The sequence below is a fragment of the Hyperolius riggenbachi genome, chromosome 4, assembly GCF_040937935.1.
Source record: "Hyperolius riggenbachi isolate aHypRig1 chromosome 4, aHypRig1.pri, whole genome shotgun sequence".
Taxonomy (NCBI): Eukaryota; Metazoa; Chordata; class Amphibia; order Anura; family Hyperoliidae; genus Hyperolius; species Hyperolius riggenbachi.
Window position 1 is genome coordinate 454,110,343 of NC_090649.1, and position 14,994 is coordinate 454,125,336.

Sequence of the window (14,994 nt, forward strand, 5' to 3'; positions counted from 1 at the left end):
CCTCCTGCGCCTCCTTCTGTTCCATCACGTGTGCTGCTGCTAGGTTAGCGTTACCGGTCCCTTTTCCTGGAACCTCTTATATGTATTACATTTATGACTGCATGCCGACAAAAAAACATGTTACCTGTGCAAAGAAAACAGACATTTCCCGCATTTAAAAGACAGTTTTCCCTTTGAAACTTTAAAATCGATTTTCTCAAAAACTATAAGCTCTTTTTGCTAATTTTTTTTTCCTCTTGTACCCACTCCCAAGGTGCACATACCCTGTAAATTTGGGGTATGTAGCATGTAAGGAGGCTTTACAAACCACAAAAGTTCGGGTCCCCATTGACTTCCATTATGTTCGGAGTTCGGGTCGAACACCCGAACATCGCGGCCATGTTCGGCCTGTTCGGCCCGAACCCGAACATCTAGATGTTCGCCCAACACTATTTGGGATGTCTTCTTTCCAAAATGGGGTCATTTGGGGGGTATTTGTACTATCCTGGAATTTAAGCCCCTCATGAAACCTGACAGGTGCGCAGAAAAGTCAGAGATGCTTGAAAATGGGAAAATTCACTTTTGGCACCATAGTTTGTAAACGCTATAAATTTTACCCAATCCAATAAATATACACTGAATGGTTTTTTTTTAATCAAAGACATGTAGCAGAATAACTTTCGCGCTCAAATGTATAGGAAATTTTACTTTATTCGAAAAATGTCAGCACAGAAAGTTAAAAAAGTCATTATTTTGACAAAATTCATGTCTTTTTTGATGAATATAATAAAAAGTAAAACTCGCAGCAGCAATCAAATAGCACCGAAAGAAAGCTGTATTAGTGACAAGAAAAGGAGGTAAAATTCATTTAGGTGGTAGGTTGTATGACTGAGCAATAAACCGTGAAAACTGCAGTGATCCGAATGGAAAAAAAGGCTCTGGTCCTTAAGGGGTTTTATGACTGCAGTCCTTAAGTGGTTAAGGATCCGTTTCTCATTGCCCCCAATGCAGTGCTTCAGCCTCCATTTCCGTTCTGCTGGGCTCTGCAGTCCAGAAAAATCGCTGCAGCACCACACTTGCGGTTTGTTCAGCGGAGCATGGGGAATGGATCCGTTCGAACGGACGAATGTGAGCGCATCCATAGGTTAACATTGGATCCACTTGCATCTGTTAAGATCTGTTGCATTACTATCCGCGCGGGGACTGTTTTTTTTATTGCCAGTGTGAACAGGCCTTAGCTTTTCAATGGTGCTTTGCTAGTAATCATTAGTGTTGATCGAACACCCAGTTATTCGGGATCGGCTCGGCTCGGTCGGACATGGTCCAGATGTGCGGGATATTGGGCCGAACACCGAGCCTAATTGAAGTCAATGGGGACCCGAGCATGCCTGCTTTAGCAGGTCTGCCACATGATTGCATGTATTTTCTGGTCAAATCTGCCACATGATTGCATGTATTTTCTGGTCAAATCTTCCACATGATTGCGTGTATTTTCTGGTCAAATCTGCTACATGATTCCACGTATTTTCTGGTCAAATCTGCTACATGATTGCATGTATTTTCTGGGCAAATCTGCCACATGATTGCATGTATTTTCTGGTCAAATCTTCCACATGATTGCATGTATTTTCTGGGCAAATCTGCCACATGATTCCACGTATTTTCTGGTCAAATCTGCTGACATGATTGAATGTATTTTCTGGTCAAATCTGCTACATGATTGCATGTATTTTCTGGGCAAATCTGCCACATGATTCCACGTATTTTCTGGTCAAATCTGCTACATGATTGCATGTATTTTCTGGTCAAATCTGCTACATGATTCCATGTATTTTCTGGGCAAATCTGCAGCCATGATTGCACGTATTTTCTAGTCAAATCTGCTGACATGATTGAATGTATTTTCTGGTCAAATCTGTTGACCCTGAACAAGCATGCAGCAGGTCAGGGGTTTCTGACAATATTGTCAGAACTGACAAGATTAGCAGCATGCTTGTTTCTGGTGTAATTCAGTTCACTACTGCAGCCAAATAGATAAGCAGGGCTGCCAGGCAACTAGTATTGTTTAAAAGGAAATAAATATGGCAGCCTCCATATCACTCTCACCCCAGGGTCACTTTAAATTACAGTTAGCTCCGTCCTCATCCGGTTATGGCCACGCCCATTTTTTTGCCGTGCACCATCAGCTACCCCGGAAATTGGTCCAGCACCTGCATAGCACCCTCCCCCCCCCCCCCCAAACAAATCCTGGAGCCGCCACTGCCTTTAACCTCCTTGCCGGTTTTCCCAACCTGAGCTCGGGGTAAAAAAAAGAAGCTATTAGCGGTGATCCCGAGCTCAGGTCGGGGTAGGCATTGCAGAGCTTTACCTGTCAGTTGTGGAGTCCCGCGTGCGATCGCGCTGTGCAGCGGGACTCCAGACTCTCTCCCCGGCAGTGTGGGGTCTTTCCCTGGCCGCCGGGATCCCCATGTCCCCGCTATTCTTCCGGGGACCCGGCGGCCAATCGGAGCGGCGGTGGCAGTGTGACGTCATCGGGGGCGGGTCTAATATTTAAAACGAACTTCTCTATATTAGAGAAATATAGAGAAGTTCGTTTATATGTATATTAGCGCCATCTTGTGGTCAAAATGATAACTGCAGCGCTGGAGCCCAGGAAGGTACATTTTTTATTCTGCTGCAGATTTCCCTGCCAGAATGATTTTTTTCAGGTTTTAGGGTCTGAATGAGTGGAAAAAAAATTGCACCTCTTTTAGACCCTAAAATCTGGAAAGAATCAGACCGGCAAGGAGGTTAACAAACTGTTCCCTTCTCTACTTACACCTCTTGTACTGAGGAGAGCTAAATAGATAAGGTGAGATGATTTATGTTTTGTGAATTAACCTCAATAGCCTTGGCTTAGATCTCTTCATTCTGAAATCCTCTCCTGTATCTCTGCAGACATTCTTCTGGAATTTAACCCATTCATCACCGGATACTCCACAGAAACAGGCAACCACGAGGGCCACAACTCCTTCTACAATCAGGCCATTCCAGGGGCCAAAGCTTTGTAAGATTTTTCAGGATTATTATATGCAGCTAGTTTACTATCAACATAGGCACAGAGTAGTGCGAGCAGGAAATTTGGGCGCCACTAGCGGCAGAGATTTGTGTCCCGCCTTAGGCACCTTTGTAAATAACGGCAATACTGTGTAATTTGGGCACCCCATAAATAGCGGGCACCTTTATAATATAAATACTGGGGGCAGCAGGGATTGGCACACACTGCTAGTTTACTATCAGTACAGGCGCAGAGTAACAGCTTATACTGTATATACTGGAGGTGACCGAGATCAGCACACACTGCAGCTAGTTTACTATCAGTACAGGCACAGAGTAACAGCTTATACTTGTGATGATTTGCTCAGCTGCCTGTGCAGGCAGGCAGCCCTTTGACCATTGTGTAGGTTTGCATGCTGCAGGACTCTGGAAAGAAGAGCTTCTGTCAGTTTTGCAGCTTGTGCTTGCAGAGGAATTTGCATACGTTGTCATGCAAATTGCCTGGCCACATTCATTGGAGGCATGTACTATAAGTACTATGTCTTTCCCACAATGCTTCGCTGGTCATAAGGATTTCGTCCTATGTAACACTCCTGGGGCTTGATTCACAAAGCGGTGCTAACTGTTAGCACACCTGTGAAAACCCCCTTAGCACGACTAAACAAGCTTTTCGCGCATAAAACTTTACGCGCGCAAAACTTTATGCGCGTAAAACTTTACGCGCGTACTGCACAGAGCACAGGGCGCACCGCGCGAAGTGCCCATTAAAGCCTATGGGACTTAGCGCGCGTAAAACTTTGCGCGCGTAAAACTTTACGCGCGCAAAGTTAGCGCACGATTTGATTGAGAAATCCGGTGCTAACCTACTTAGCACCATGGTTAGCGCGTCTAAAGACTTTAGACGTGCTAAGTAGGTTAGCACCGCTTTGTGAATCAAGCCCCTGGTGGGGTGTCAGCCTTAAGGTGGCCATACACTGGCCCGATTCCCGGCCATTTCGACAGCAGATTCGATCCTGGGATCGAATCTGCTGCCAATCGTTCGCGGTAAACGCCGCCGACGATCCGATTTCCTCCCGAAATCGGATCGGTCCGTCGATCGCGCCGTGCGGGAAATTACCCTCGATCGCCCGCGGGTAAAGTGCGCATCGCTAGCGGCGGCCAATCCGATGAAAAATACATTACCTGATGCGGGCTCCTGGGCGTCTTCTCTGCATCTTCTCAGCGCTGCACCCGCTCCATCCCGGCGCTTCCTGGGTCACTGCAGTGACCCAGGAAGTTCAAATAGAGGGCGCTCTATTTGAACTTCCTGGTCACGGAGTGACACAGGAAGCGCCGGGATGGAGCGGGTGCAGCGCTGAGAAGATGCCGAGAAGACGCCCGGGAGCCCGCATCAGGTAATGTATACGGGGGGGGGGGGGACAGGCGGCAGGAGCAGCTGAACAGATTGTGATCGGTTTCAGGCTGAAATCGATTCACAATCTGTTTGCAGTAAAGGCAGCCATACGATCCCTATCTGATCAGATTCGATCAGATAGGGATCTGTCAGCTGGTCGATCTGATGGCACATTGACCAGTGTATGGCTGCCTTTACTCTCTGTTTGAAGATCAGCTTAGAGTAATTCCTGGAAACTGTGCTAGGCAGATTTCCCTAGTGCAGTTAGGATTGTTTATCTGTTTTGTTTGTCTGTTGCGATTGTCCTGTCCCAGCGGTGGTCGATAGGAAGTCGTTCTGATCTCTGTTCTTGGAGCATAGCTGGTGCAGCGGTTGCTACCAGCTATCTCTTCTGTTCTGCCTCTCTGGATTGCGCTAGCCACTTTTAGCTAGCGCTGTGGATCCTTCTGTTCTGTCTCCTGGGATCGCGCTAGCCACTTTTCGCTAGCGCTGTGGATCCTTCTGTTCTGTCTCCTGGGATCGCGCTAGCCACTTTTCGCTAGTGCTGTGGATCCTTCTGTTCTGCTACTCTGTACCTGGATCGCGCTAGCCACTTTTCGCTAGTGCTGTGGATCCTATCTCTCGCTTGTCCCTGTTTTCGTGTGCAGTGGCGTAGCTACAAACCTCTGGGCCCCGATGCGGAATCTGGATGTGGGCCCCCCCCTCCCGGCAACAACAGCCCCCCCCCCCCCACAACACCCGATGCACACACATATCCGAATCCCCATAGCTGTGCATGGCATGGCTATATCAATTCATCTTTGCAGCAGCATGGGGGCCACGTTCAATTTGCAAACATACGCAGCACCCAGAGGAAATAGGGCAATTAGTAGCAAGATGCCAGTCTGAAGGAATTACAGTAGAATCCTTTTATAGTAAACAGGGGCGTTGCTAGGATCCTAAAAGATCCAGGGCACCAATGAGCACTGGCTGGGAAGGACCTGCGGTGCGCGCAGTGTGCCGTGGCAAAAATGGGTGTGGCCATGGCTGGGACCAAGTTACATGAACTTAACAGCGGTGTAACCTAATAATAATGGGCCTGCCCAGCAAAATGTTGGATGGAGCCCCCTAGCCTTCAATTAGATAGATTACTATCAGTATAGGCATAGAATAAAGTTGCATACACACATTTAATTTTGATTGGTCACTCACTGACCAATTTTACCACTACATGTAGTATGAGGGCCAAGAGACTTTGAATACTGTGAACAGAGCTGAGCTCTCATAATACCTAGAAGTAGTAAAATTGGCTATTCAAAATTGTATGTGTGTACCAGGCTTTACAGCTAATACTGTACATACAATACAGCTGGTTTACAATCAGTACAGGCACAGAGCAACAGCTTATACTGTACATACTGGAGGTAGCAGAGATCAGCACACACTGCAGCTAGTTTACTGTCAGTACAGGCCCAGAGCAACACCTTATACTGTACATACTGGAAGTAACAGATCAGCACACACTGCAGCTAGTTTACTGTCAGTACAGGCACAGAGCAACAGCTTATACTGTACATACTGGAGGTAACAGATCAGCACACACTGCAGCTAGTTTACTGTCAGTACAGGCACAGAGTAACAGCTTATACTGTACACGCTGGAGACAGCAGAGATCACCACATGCTGCAGTTAGTTTACCATCAGTACAGGCACAGAGTAAGAGCTTATACTGTACACGCTGGAAGTAGCAGAGATCAGGACACACTGCCGCTAGTTTACTAGTAGTACAGGCACAGAGCAACACCTTATACTGTACATACTGGAGGTAACAGACAGAGGCGGGACAAGGTCCTCCAGCACCCAAGGCTGAGACACCAAAATGCGCCCCCCCATCCCTCCCACCCCAGCCGTCACACACTGATTGCTATTAGACTAAGAGGGCCACAGGGTCCACAACCTCCCCAACACCTTAATATCTAGTTATCTGGCTTGCAGTCACTGCTATGTATCCCCTTTTCTTATTTCTTTCTGCTTCAAACACAATTAGGAATGACAGCTGAATGAATTGTGCGCCCCCTCCTACACTGCGCCCTGAGGCTGGAGCCTCTCCAGCCTATGCCTCGGCCCGGCCCTGGTAACAGATCAGCACACACTGCAGCTAGTTTACTATCAGTACAGGCAGAGTAACAGCTTATACTGTACACGCTGGAGGCAGCAGAGATCAGCACACACTGCAGCTAGTTTACTGTCAGTACAGGCACAGAGCAACATCTTATACTGTACATACTGGAGGTAACAGATCAGCACACACTGCAGCTAGTTTACGCTCAGCAAAGGCACAGAGTAACAGCTTATACTGTACACGCTGGAGGTAGCAGAGATCAGCACACACTGCCGCTAGTTTACTAGCAGTACAAGAACAGAATAACAGCTTATACTGTACACATTGCCGCTAGTTTACTAGCAGTACAGGAACAGAATAACAGCTTATACTGTACACATTGAAAGTAGTAGAGATTAGCCCGAACCTAATGCTGGGAATACACGGCTCGATTCTGAACTGATAAGATGGCTCGATAGATAATTTCCGACACGTCCGATCTGCCGCTCGATCGTTTTGCCGCTCGATTCTGCATTGGGGACGATGGAAAAAGATAAGAAAAATGAGTGGAAGATAAGAGAATTGCCCACAGAATCGAGCGCCAAAAACGATTGGGCGCAGAATCGAGCCCCAGAATCAACCCGTGTATTCCCAGCATAAGGCCCGGTTCACACTTACGTTTAAAAACGTTGCTGCTGACACACACACACTGCTGCTGCTGACACACACACACACTGACACACACACTGCTGCTGCTGACACGACACACACACACACACACGCTGCTGCTGCTGATGCTGACACGACACACACACGCTGCTGCGGACACACACACACACACTGCTGCTGACACTACACACACACACACGCTGCTGCGGACACACACACACACACACACACACTGCTGCTGCTGACACACACACACACACACACTGCTGCTGCTGACACACACACACACACACTGCTGCTGCTGACACACACACACACACACACTGCTGCTGCTGACACACACACACACACACACTGCTGCTGCTGACACACACACACACACACACTGCTGCTGCTGACACGACACACACACACACGCTGCTGCGGACACACACACACACACACACACACACGCTGTTGCGGACACACACACACACACACACACACACACACTGCTGCTGACACTACACACACACGCTGCTGCTGCTGACACGACACACACACGCTGCTGCGGACACACACACGCTGCTGCTGCTGCTGACACGACACACACACGCTGCTGCGGACACACACACACACACTGCTGCTGACACTACACACATGCTGCTGCTGCGGACACACACACACACGCTGCTGACATTACACACACACACACTGCTGACACACACACACACACTGCTGACACACACACACACACACTGCTGACACACACACACACACTGCTGACACACACACACACACACACACACTGCTGACACACACACACACTGCTGACACACACACACACACACTGCTGACACACACACACACTGCTGACACACACACACACTGCTGACACACACACACTGCTGACACTACACACACACACACACACACACACACACACACACACACACACACTGCTGACACTACACACACACACACACACACACACACACACACACACGCTGCTGTGGACACACACACACTGCTGCTGCGGACACACACACACACTGCTGCTGACACGACACACACACACACACACACACACACACACACTGCTGCTGACACTACACACACACACACGCTGCTGCGGACACACACACACACACACACACACACACACACACTGCTGCTGCTGACACACACACACACACACTGCTGCTGCTGACACACACACACACACACTGCTGCTGCTGACACACACACACACACACACTGCTGCTGCTGACACACACACACACACACTGCTGCTGCTGACACACACACACACACACTGCTGCTGCTGACACGACACACACACACACGCTGCTGCGGACACACACACACACACACGCTGCTGCGGACACACACACACACACACACACACACACTGCTGCTGACACTACACACACACGCTGCTGCTGCTGACACGACACACACACGCTGCTGCGGACACACACACGCTGCTGCTGCTGACACGACACACACACGCTGCTGCGGACACACACACACACACTGCTGCTGACACTACACACATGCTGCTGCTGCGGACACACACACACACGCTGCTGACATTACACACACACACACTGCTGACACACACACACACACTGCTGACACACACACACACACACTGCTGACACACACACACACACTGCTGACACACACACACACACACACACTGCTGACACACACACACACTGCTGACACACACACACACACACACTGCTGACACACACACACACTGCTGACACACACACACTGCTGACACTACACACACACACACACACACACACACACACACACACTGCTGACACTACACACACACACACACACACACACACGCTGCTGTGGACACACACACACTGCTGCTGCGGACACACACACACACTGCTGCTGACACGACACACACACACACACACACACACACACACTGCGGCTGACACACACACACACACACACAAACACACACACTGCTGACACACACACACACCTACTTGCTGCTGCTGGCATGTGAGACTAGTTCTGGCCAGGCTGTCACCTTAGGTGGTGTGGCAGAGAGCCAGGGCCAGGCTGAGGGAGGACACTGGACTGTGGAGGAGGCGGCTGGCTGCACTAAGCTGGTGGAACCTGGTCTTCCTGAGCCTGGTGCAGTGGGGCAGGCCGAAAATGCCATCGGGGTCAGCGGGCACCGGGCAGGCAAAATAGTTCAGCGGGGGTCAGCCGGCGCCGGGCAGGCATCTCCACCATGTGCAGGGGGCGGAGCTATCCACGCTCTCTCCAGCCTTCTGCTTTTGCAGTAGTTCAGCGCGGCTCAGCGGGCACCGGGCAGGCAAAATAGTTCAGCGGGGGTCAGCCGGCGCCGGGCAGGCATCTCCACCATGTGCAGGGGGCGGAGCTATCCACGCTCTCTCCAGCCCCCTGCTTTTGCAGTAGTTCAGCGGGCGCCGGGCAGGCATCTCCACCACGTGCAGGGGGCGGAGCTATCCACGCTCTCTCCAGCCCCCTGCCTTTGCAATGCAATTTAATCGCAGGCACGCCCTCTGCCAGGTGCTCCTGATTGGGCAGGGGGCGGATGGGGCAAAGTGCTGGCTGACGTCGGAGTGTTACGAGCGGCGAGCACCGCCCACAACATGGCGGCCGCCATCTCGTGCAAAACGGCCAGCGCCAGGCATACCCCCGGGCCCCCCCCCCGCCTCTTCAGGAGGCGGGCCCGGTCGCGACGGCGACCCCTGCGACCGCGGGCCCTACGCCCATGTTCGTGTGTCTGTCTTGTCTGCTACGACTGCTTGCTGGAGGCTCGGTGAGGTAACCGTTAAGCAAGCGTTCGCGTCCCCTGTTTCATGTTTGTCTGTCGATGGTTAGTTAGGCGTGCTTGTCTCTATTGTACTTATCACGTGGAGACCGCACATAACTGCGTGCACTGTTGCGAATGAGTGCAGTGTTTGCGTTATTTTCCACATCTTCTCATTGTATTATTTGCTGTGCCTTTGCTACCCTCGTATTCTATTCTGATCTGCCTTGTGTCACGTCTGGCGATCGCACCTCTCGCGATCGCGTTCCTATTTCATATCTGCTGTTGTGTGTGCGCGGTCGCGGGGTGGCGACTGGATTGGCGCACACACATACAACCTGTCCCTTTGCTCGTTCTCATTCGCAATCGCCTCTCTTGCGATTGCGTTCTGCGCTTCGTACAATTCCTGTCTGGCATTTGTGGAGGTACAGAGGATTGGTTCCTCTGCACTCCCCAGTGCCATCTGCCGACAGGAATTTCCCTCTACAGGTGCGTAGCACCTTTTGCTGGGTGCCTGCAATTACACGCTAGTGGAGGATTTCCGCCGTGTCAGCGCACGCGTTGTGTGCTGATCACGGAGAAAGTTCCACAATCGTTACAATACTGTACATGCTAGAGGTAACAGAGATCAGCACACACTGCAGCTAGTTTACTATCAGTACAGGCACAGAGTAACAGCTTATACTGTACATGCTAGAGGTATCAGAGATCAGCACACACTGCAGCTAGTTTACTATCCATAATACAAGTTCATTGTTCAGGGCCCCACTCAGGACATTGGAAGCACTCTATAAAGTACAAAAGTATAAAAGTCCATTGAAGGTGCCGATGAATGATACAATCTCGATTGTACAATTTTACCAAATGTATGTAGTAGAAGAGTAAACTGTGTGAATATACTTTGTATGGTTACTTTAGATTGTACAATTTTACCACTCCTATGTAATATGAGGCACAATCAAGATTGTATTAATAGTGGGCACCTTCACACTTTAAACTGATTGGTGAAGTGCAGAGGTTAAACAGAACCAGAGATGAAGCACCCTCTTGTATTTTACCTTATAAATCAGTGGGAACATGACAGTAAACACCTAATCTGCTCTTTATTTCATTGTTCTCTGAGCACTCAGTCTAGCTTTGCTACGGAATGATTATAGCCGAGTCTGTCTTCTCTGGTGTCTTTTCAAGCCCAGGCCTGCCCCCTTGTGGCTCTGCTATAATGACTCAGCTATAATTATTCCGTGCAAAGCCAGACTGAATGCTCAGTCCAGGATTCTTATCACAGCTGATAACAGACACTTTTAGCAGTGAGGATGAAACAGAGAGCATGGTAAGTGTTTTATCTAATGTTCTTACTGATATATATAGTAAAATACACAAGGGTGTTTCGTCTCTGTTTCCCTTTAAGGACGTCTCCCCCCCCCCCCCCCCCCCCCCCCCCCCCCGCCCCGCAGTTGCTGTAATGAGCAAAAGGTTGTTCTGGTTTTTACTCTCCTTTTCTTCCTTCTCTTCCTAGCGATATGCCCACACAGGTTAGGACACTCATCGACCAGATGAAGAGCGACAAGGTACACAAGGCACAGCTCTTGGACCATTTCCCACTTTGCTTCATCTTATTAATCCAGTTTTTAGACTTACAAATCAATCGTTCCTCTTATTTTTGCAGAGAATTCGATTCACAACCGACTGGAAAGTCATCACAATGTTCATTGGTGCAAACGACCTTTGCTCATCTTGTACTGACAGTGTAAGTAACCGCTAACGTTATGACTTTAAATTACTGTTTAATTGCAGCTTCACAAATGCTGATGGATTGAAAGCAGGCAGTGTTTTTATAAAGTACTAAAAACTTCTCATATCTTCCAATCTGCTGGTAGTAACTTACCCCCTTCAAGGTGGTGCATTGCGTGTAAAACTATGTACACATGCTGTTCTGAACTCCACCATGCTGGATAATAACCACCATGGCTGAAAATCATGAATCAGACCTCCCCCCTTCTCCCACCCCCAGGTATTTGTTCCATTGCACGCGCTTGTTATCCCTCAACCCCCCACCCGCATAGCAACAGACCCGTCACTAGCCAGGAGGCTGATGACGCATCTCTGCACAGCGTTAGCAGTGCTCTGTCCCTTGGCCGGGATCGATACACGATCCCTTGGGTGACAGAGGCCCCCCATGTGTATCAGATACAGCGAGATGGACATGGCATTTGGCACCTATATCTTTTATTGATCGATAATTTAAATGATCATTTGTGAATTTATTTTACATGATTACCTAGCAATTGATCGTTTTGTAGATGTTTCTAACAACTAGAGCCTAAACTGTGTATGCAGCTTTACATCGGGCAAAATATTTGCCATCAGACCATTGTCAGGAACCGTCCCGCGGCACGCCTGCGTATACGGTTCCCGACTGCGGGTTTGACCAGATCGAGAGGGGAAGCAGCCTTAGTCAAGCTAAAACAAGGCTGGGACCCCTCAGAACACCTCTCACTGCCACCACTAGCGGTTCGCTAGACACTTCCACTCTGCTGTCGAGTCCCCAACACGCAAACTGCGTTTTCGTATTTGGGTCAGCTTTGCGCTTTAGGCCGAATACGAGAACGTCACGCACACACACACAGTTGCAATCTTACACTGTAGTGAAGCAAAACCACTAACAGTCGTTCCGAACGATACTGTTAGACTTCCCACTCGGTTGTCGAGCGCAGAAGTGCCCCATACACACAATGCAATTACAATCTCATAAAGTAGCGTTGCTCAAACTTTCAATCCGGCACGGACTTTTACACAGTTACACTTCCGTCTCTTCTAGGCTATGAGTGTTAGTTTAGCACAGCAGAAGTCAAGCTTATTAAATAACGATTTAATATTCCATAAAAAACATGGAACAATGCAGAACTTAATATATACAAAAGATGTACAAAAACAAAGTAAAAAAGTTACAAAGATAAAAGTTACAAAAATACACACCAAGCAATTTGCTTACCCAAATACAGGGATCCAGATAGAAGAACCTTGGACTTTTGTGGACGGACACAATTCTGGTTAGACCAGGAGTCCACTAGCTTGGGCCAGGAGTCCAGCTGCAGCTACCGTCAGGAGGGGACTGATTTGAGGAATCTGTCCCCTGGTTTTTATTATGAAATATTCGCCTCAAGGCTGTAAGCCTGTGTGGACGGGGGGGGGGGGAGGGGGAGACTAGATTTAATTACATTCTCAGTCATAATGGGATTTCCAGAGATCTAACATCCACACGTGAAAAATGTACTATAGCACACACACAACAAAAGACTTCCTTAATCCAAGTTCTCCAGGTAAAAGTCTATACATCAAAAGATTGTGAAGTGAGACTTTTCAACTCCATTGTTGACCGTATTTCCTAGCTGATCAAAGATAAGGATATAGTTTGCACCTCCACCAATAATTTAATTTCCTCACAACGAAATAGTGTTTAACACACAGGAGGCTCTTCCTGGCTAGTCTAGAGTTCTTGACAATGCTTTAACAGCCTTCATCAACAGAAGTGGTAAATGTTTCAGTTGTCAATGACTTCCAAGCTTCCACTCCAGTTAGGTAGAACAAAACCCTTCACTTCTGCCATTGTCTACTTAACCAATGTCTTTGCTGGAGGCTAACACCCCAGCTCTATTCACTGAAGTCCCTTTAGATGCAAATGTAGTACAGCCAGATGACCATCGCTTCAAAGCAGAATACACATGTGAGATATAGCAGACAGAAAAATGACAGAAATATGTTCCTGTACTCCCTAATATCATCAGCACCTCAATATATCACCACAACCATGTTTACAGTATGCCCAGTCTTTATTTCCACGAGAATTCATGTTTAATTTTGGACAAAACTGTCATTGTTACATATAAATACTACGTCATTGCTAAGTAATGTTACATCGTTTGTTTGGTTTTTTGTAGTTTTTGAGAAAATTGATCAACAAAAATGTCAAAGAAAAAATGTTTTTTTAACTTTGTAAAAGGACATTTTGCTGTGGTACCCTGTTCTGTATACATAGGGGCTTCTGCTATCTGAAGCAAACTCCTCCAAAGTTTGCTTCAGGCAGCAGAGAGTCTAGAACCGACCCTGCGTTTACACATTTTAAGAAAACAGACAGGATAGGGTCCCAAGTCTCTAACCCATGCAGGCTGGAATAGCTAGAATTCAGAGCCAGGACTGTGTGGGGCTCCGCACCTTGAGCTATACCAGCCCCCATGGTCCATGATATGGGACAAAGCCTCCCTTAAATCCCTAGTGAACTCTTTTCCACCTTCAGTGCCATGTGTAAAATCAGTTTACGGATCTCACATACATTAACGTGCACCGTAGCAAAATTACTTTATTTAAGTGTACCTGTAAGGAAAAAAGTGCCCCTAGGGGGAACTTACCTGGGAGGGGGAAGTCTCTGGATTCTAAAGGGGATTCCCCTGTCCTCCTCAGCAGAAGGGACCCAGTAATGGTTTTTCCTTGTTCCCAATTATTCTGGTTTGCGCATGTGTATTTTTCGCAAGTTACGCCAGCCACGTTTGTAATTTTGCATAACTTGCCAAATTTGCAAATGGATTACTTGAAATTAATTACATTTCAAAATTGTAATTACATGTAATCGTAATTGCAAAATTTTACATGAAATTTCGCACAAGAGAAATGAGCACACAACGACCATCACTATAAAACGCACTATAAATACAGGAAGATGTGCCTATTTTTCCATATTCAATCCAGCAAGTGTCAATACACACTCTTATATGCCTGGCCTGTTTCTATCACTGATGGCAAATATTGTGATGCGTTTATTTGAAAAGGGCTCCTGGAAAAAAGGGCTCCTGGTGTAGCCCATATATACCAAATTGGGCTACAAAGGGCACATGGTATAGCCGAAAAAGCTAGTTTTAATTTAAAACGATGCTGTCAGGGGCGTAGCAATAGGGGGTGCAGCGGTAGCGACCGCATCGGGGCCCTTGGGCCAGAGGGGCCCCGAAGGGCCCTCCCTCAACTACAGTATTAGCTCTCTATTGGTCCTGT

At 48.1% G+C, this 14,994-nt stretch overlaps 1 protein-coding gene across 2 annotated transcripts in view; it reads left to right on the plus strand.

Moving 5' to 3' along the window:
• The window catches only part of LOC137570963 (phospholipase B1, membrane-associated-like), a 183,190-nt gene that overhangs the window by 96,048 nt on the left and 72,148 nt on the right, over positions 1-14,994 (plus strand). For both annotated transcript variants that reach the window (XM_068279650.1, XM_068279651.1), the window contains 3 exons: positions 2,917-3,025; positions 11,468-11,519; positions 11,618-11,698. In XM_068279650.1, the coding sequence (XP_068135751.1) occupies positions 2,917-3,025; positions 11,468-11,519; positions 11,618-11,698 (242 nt within the window). The remainder of the gene's footprint in view (positions 1-2,916; positions 3,026-11,467; positions 11,520-11,617; positions 11,699-14,994) is intronic.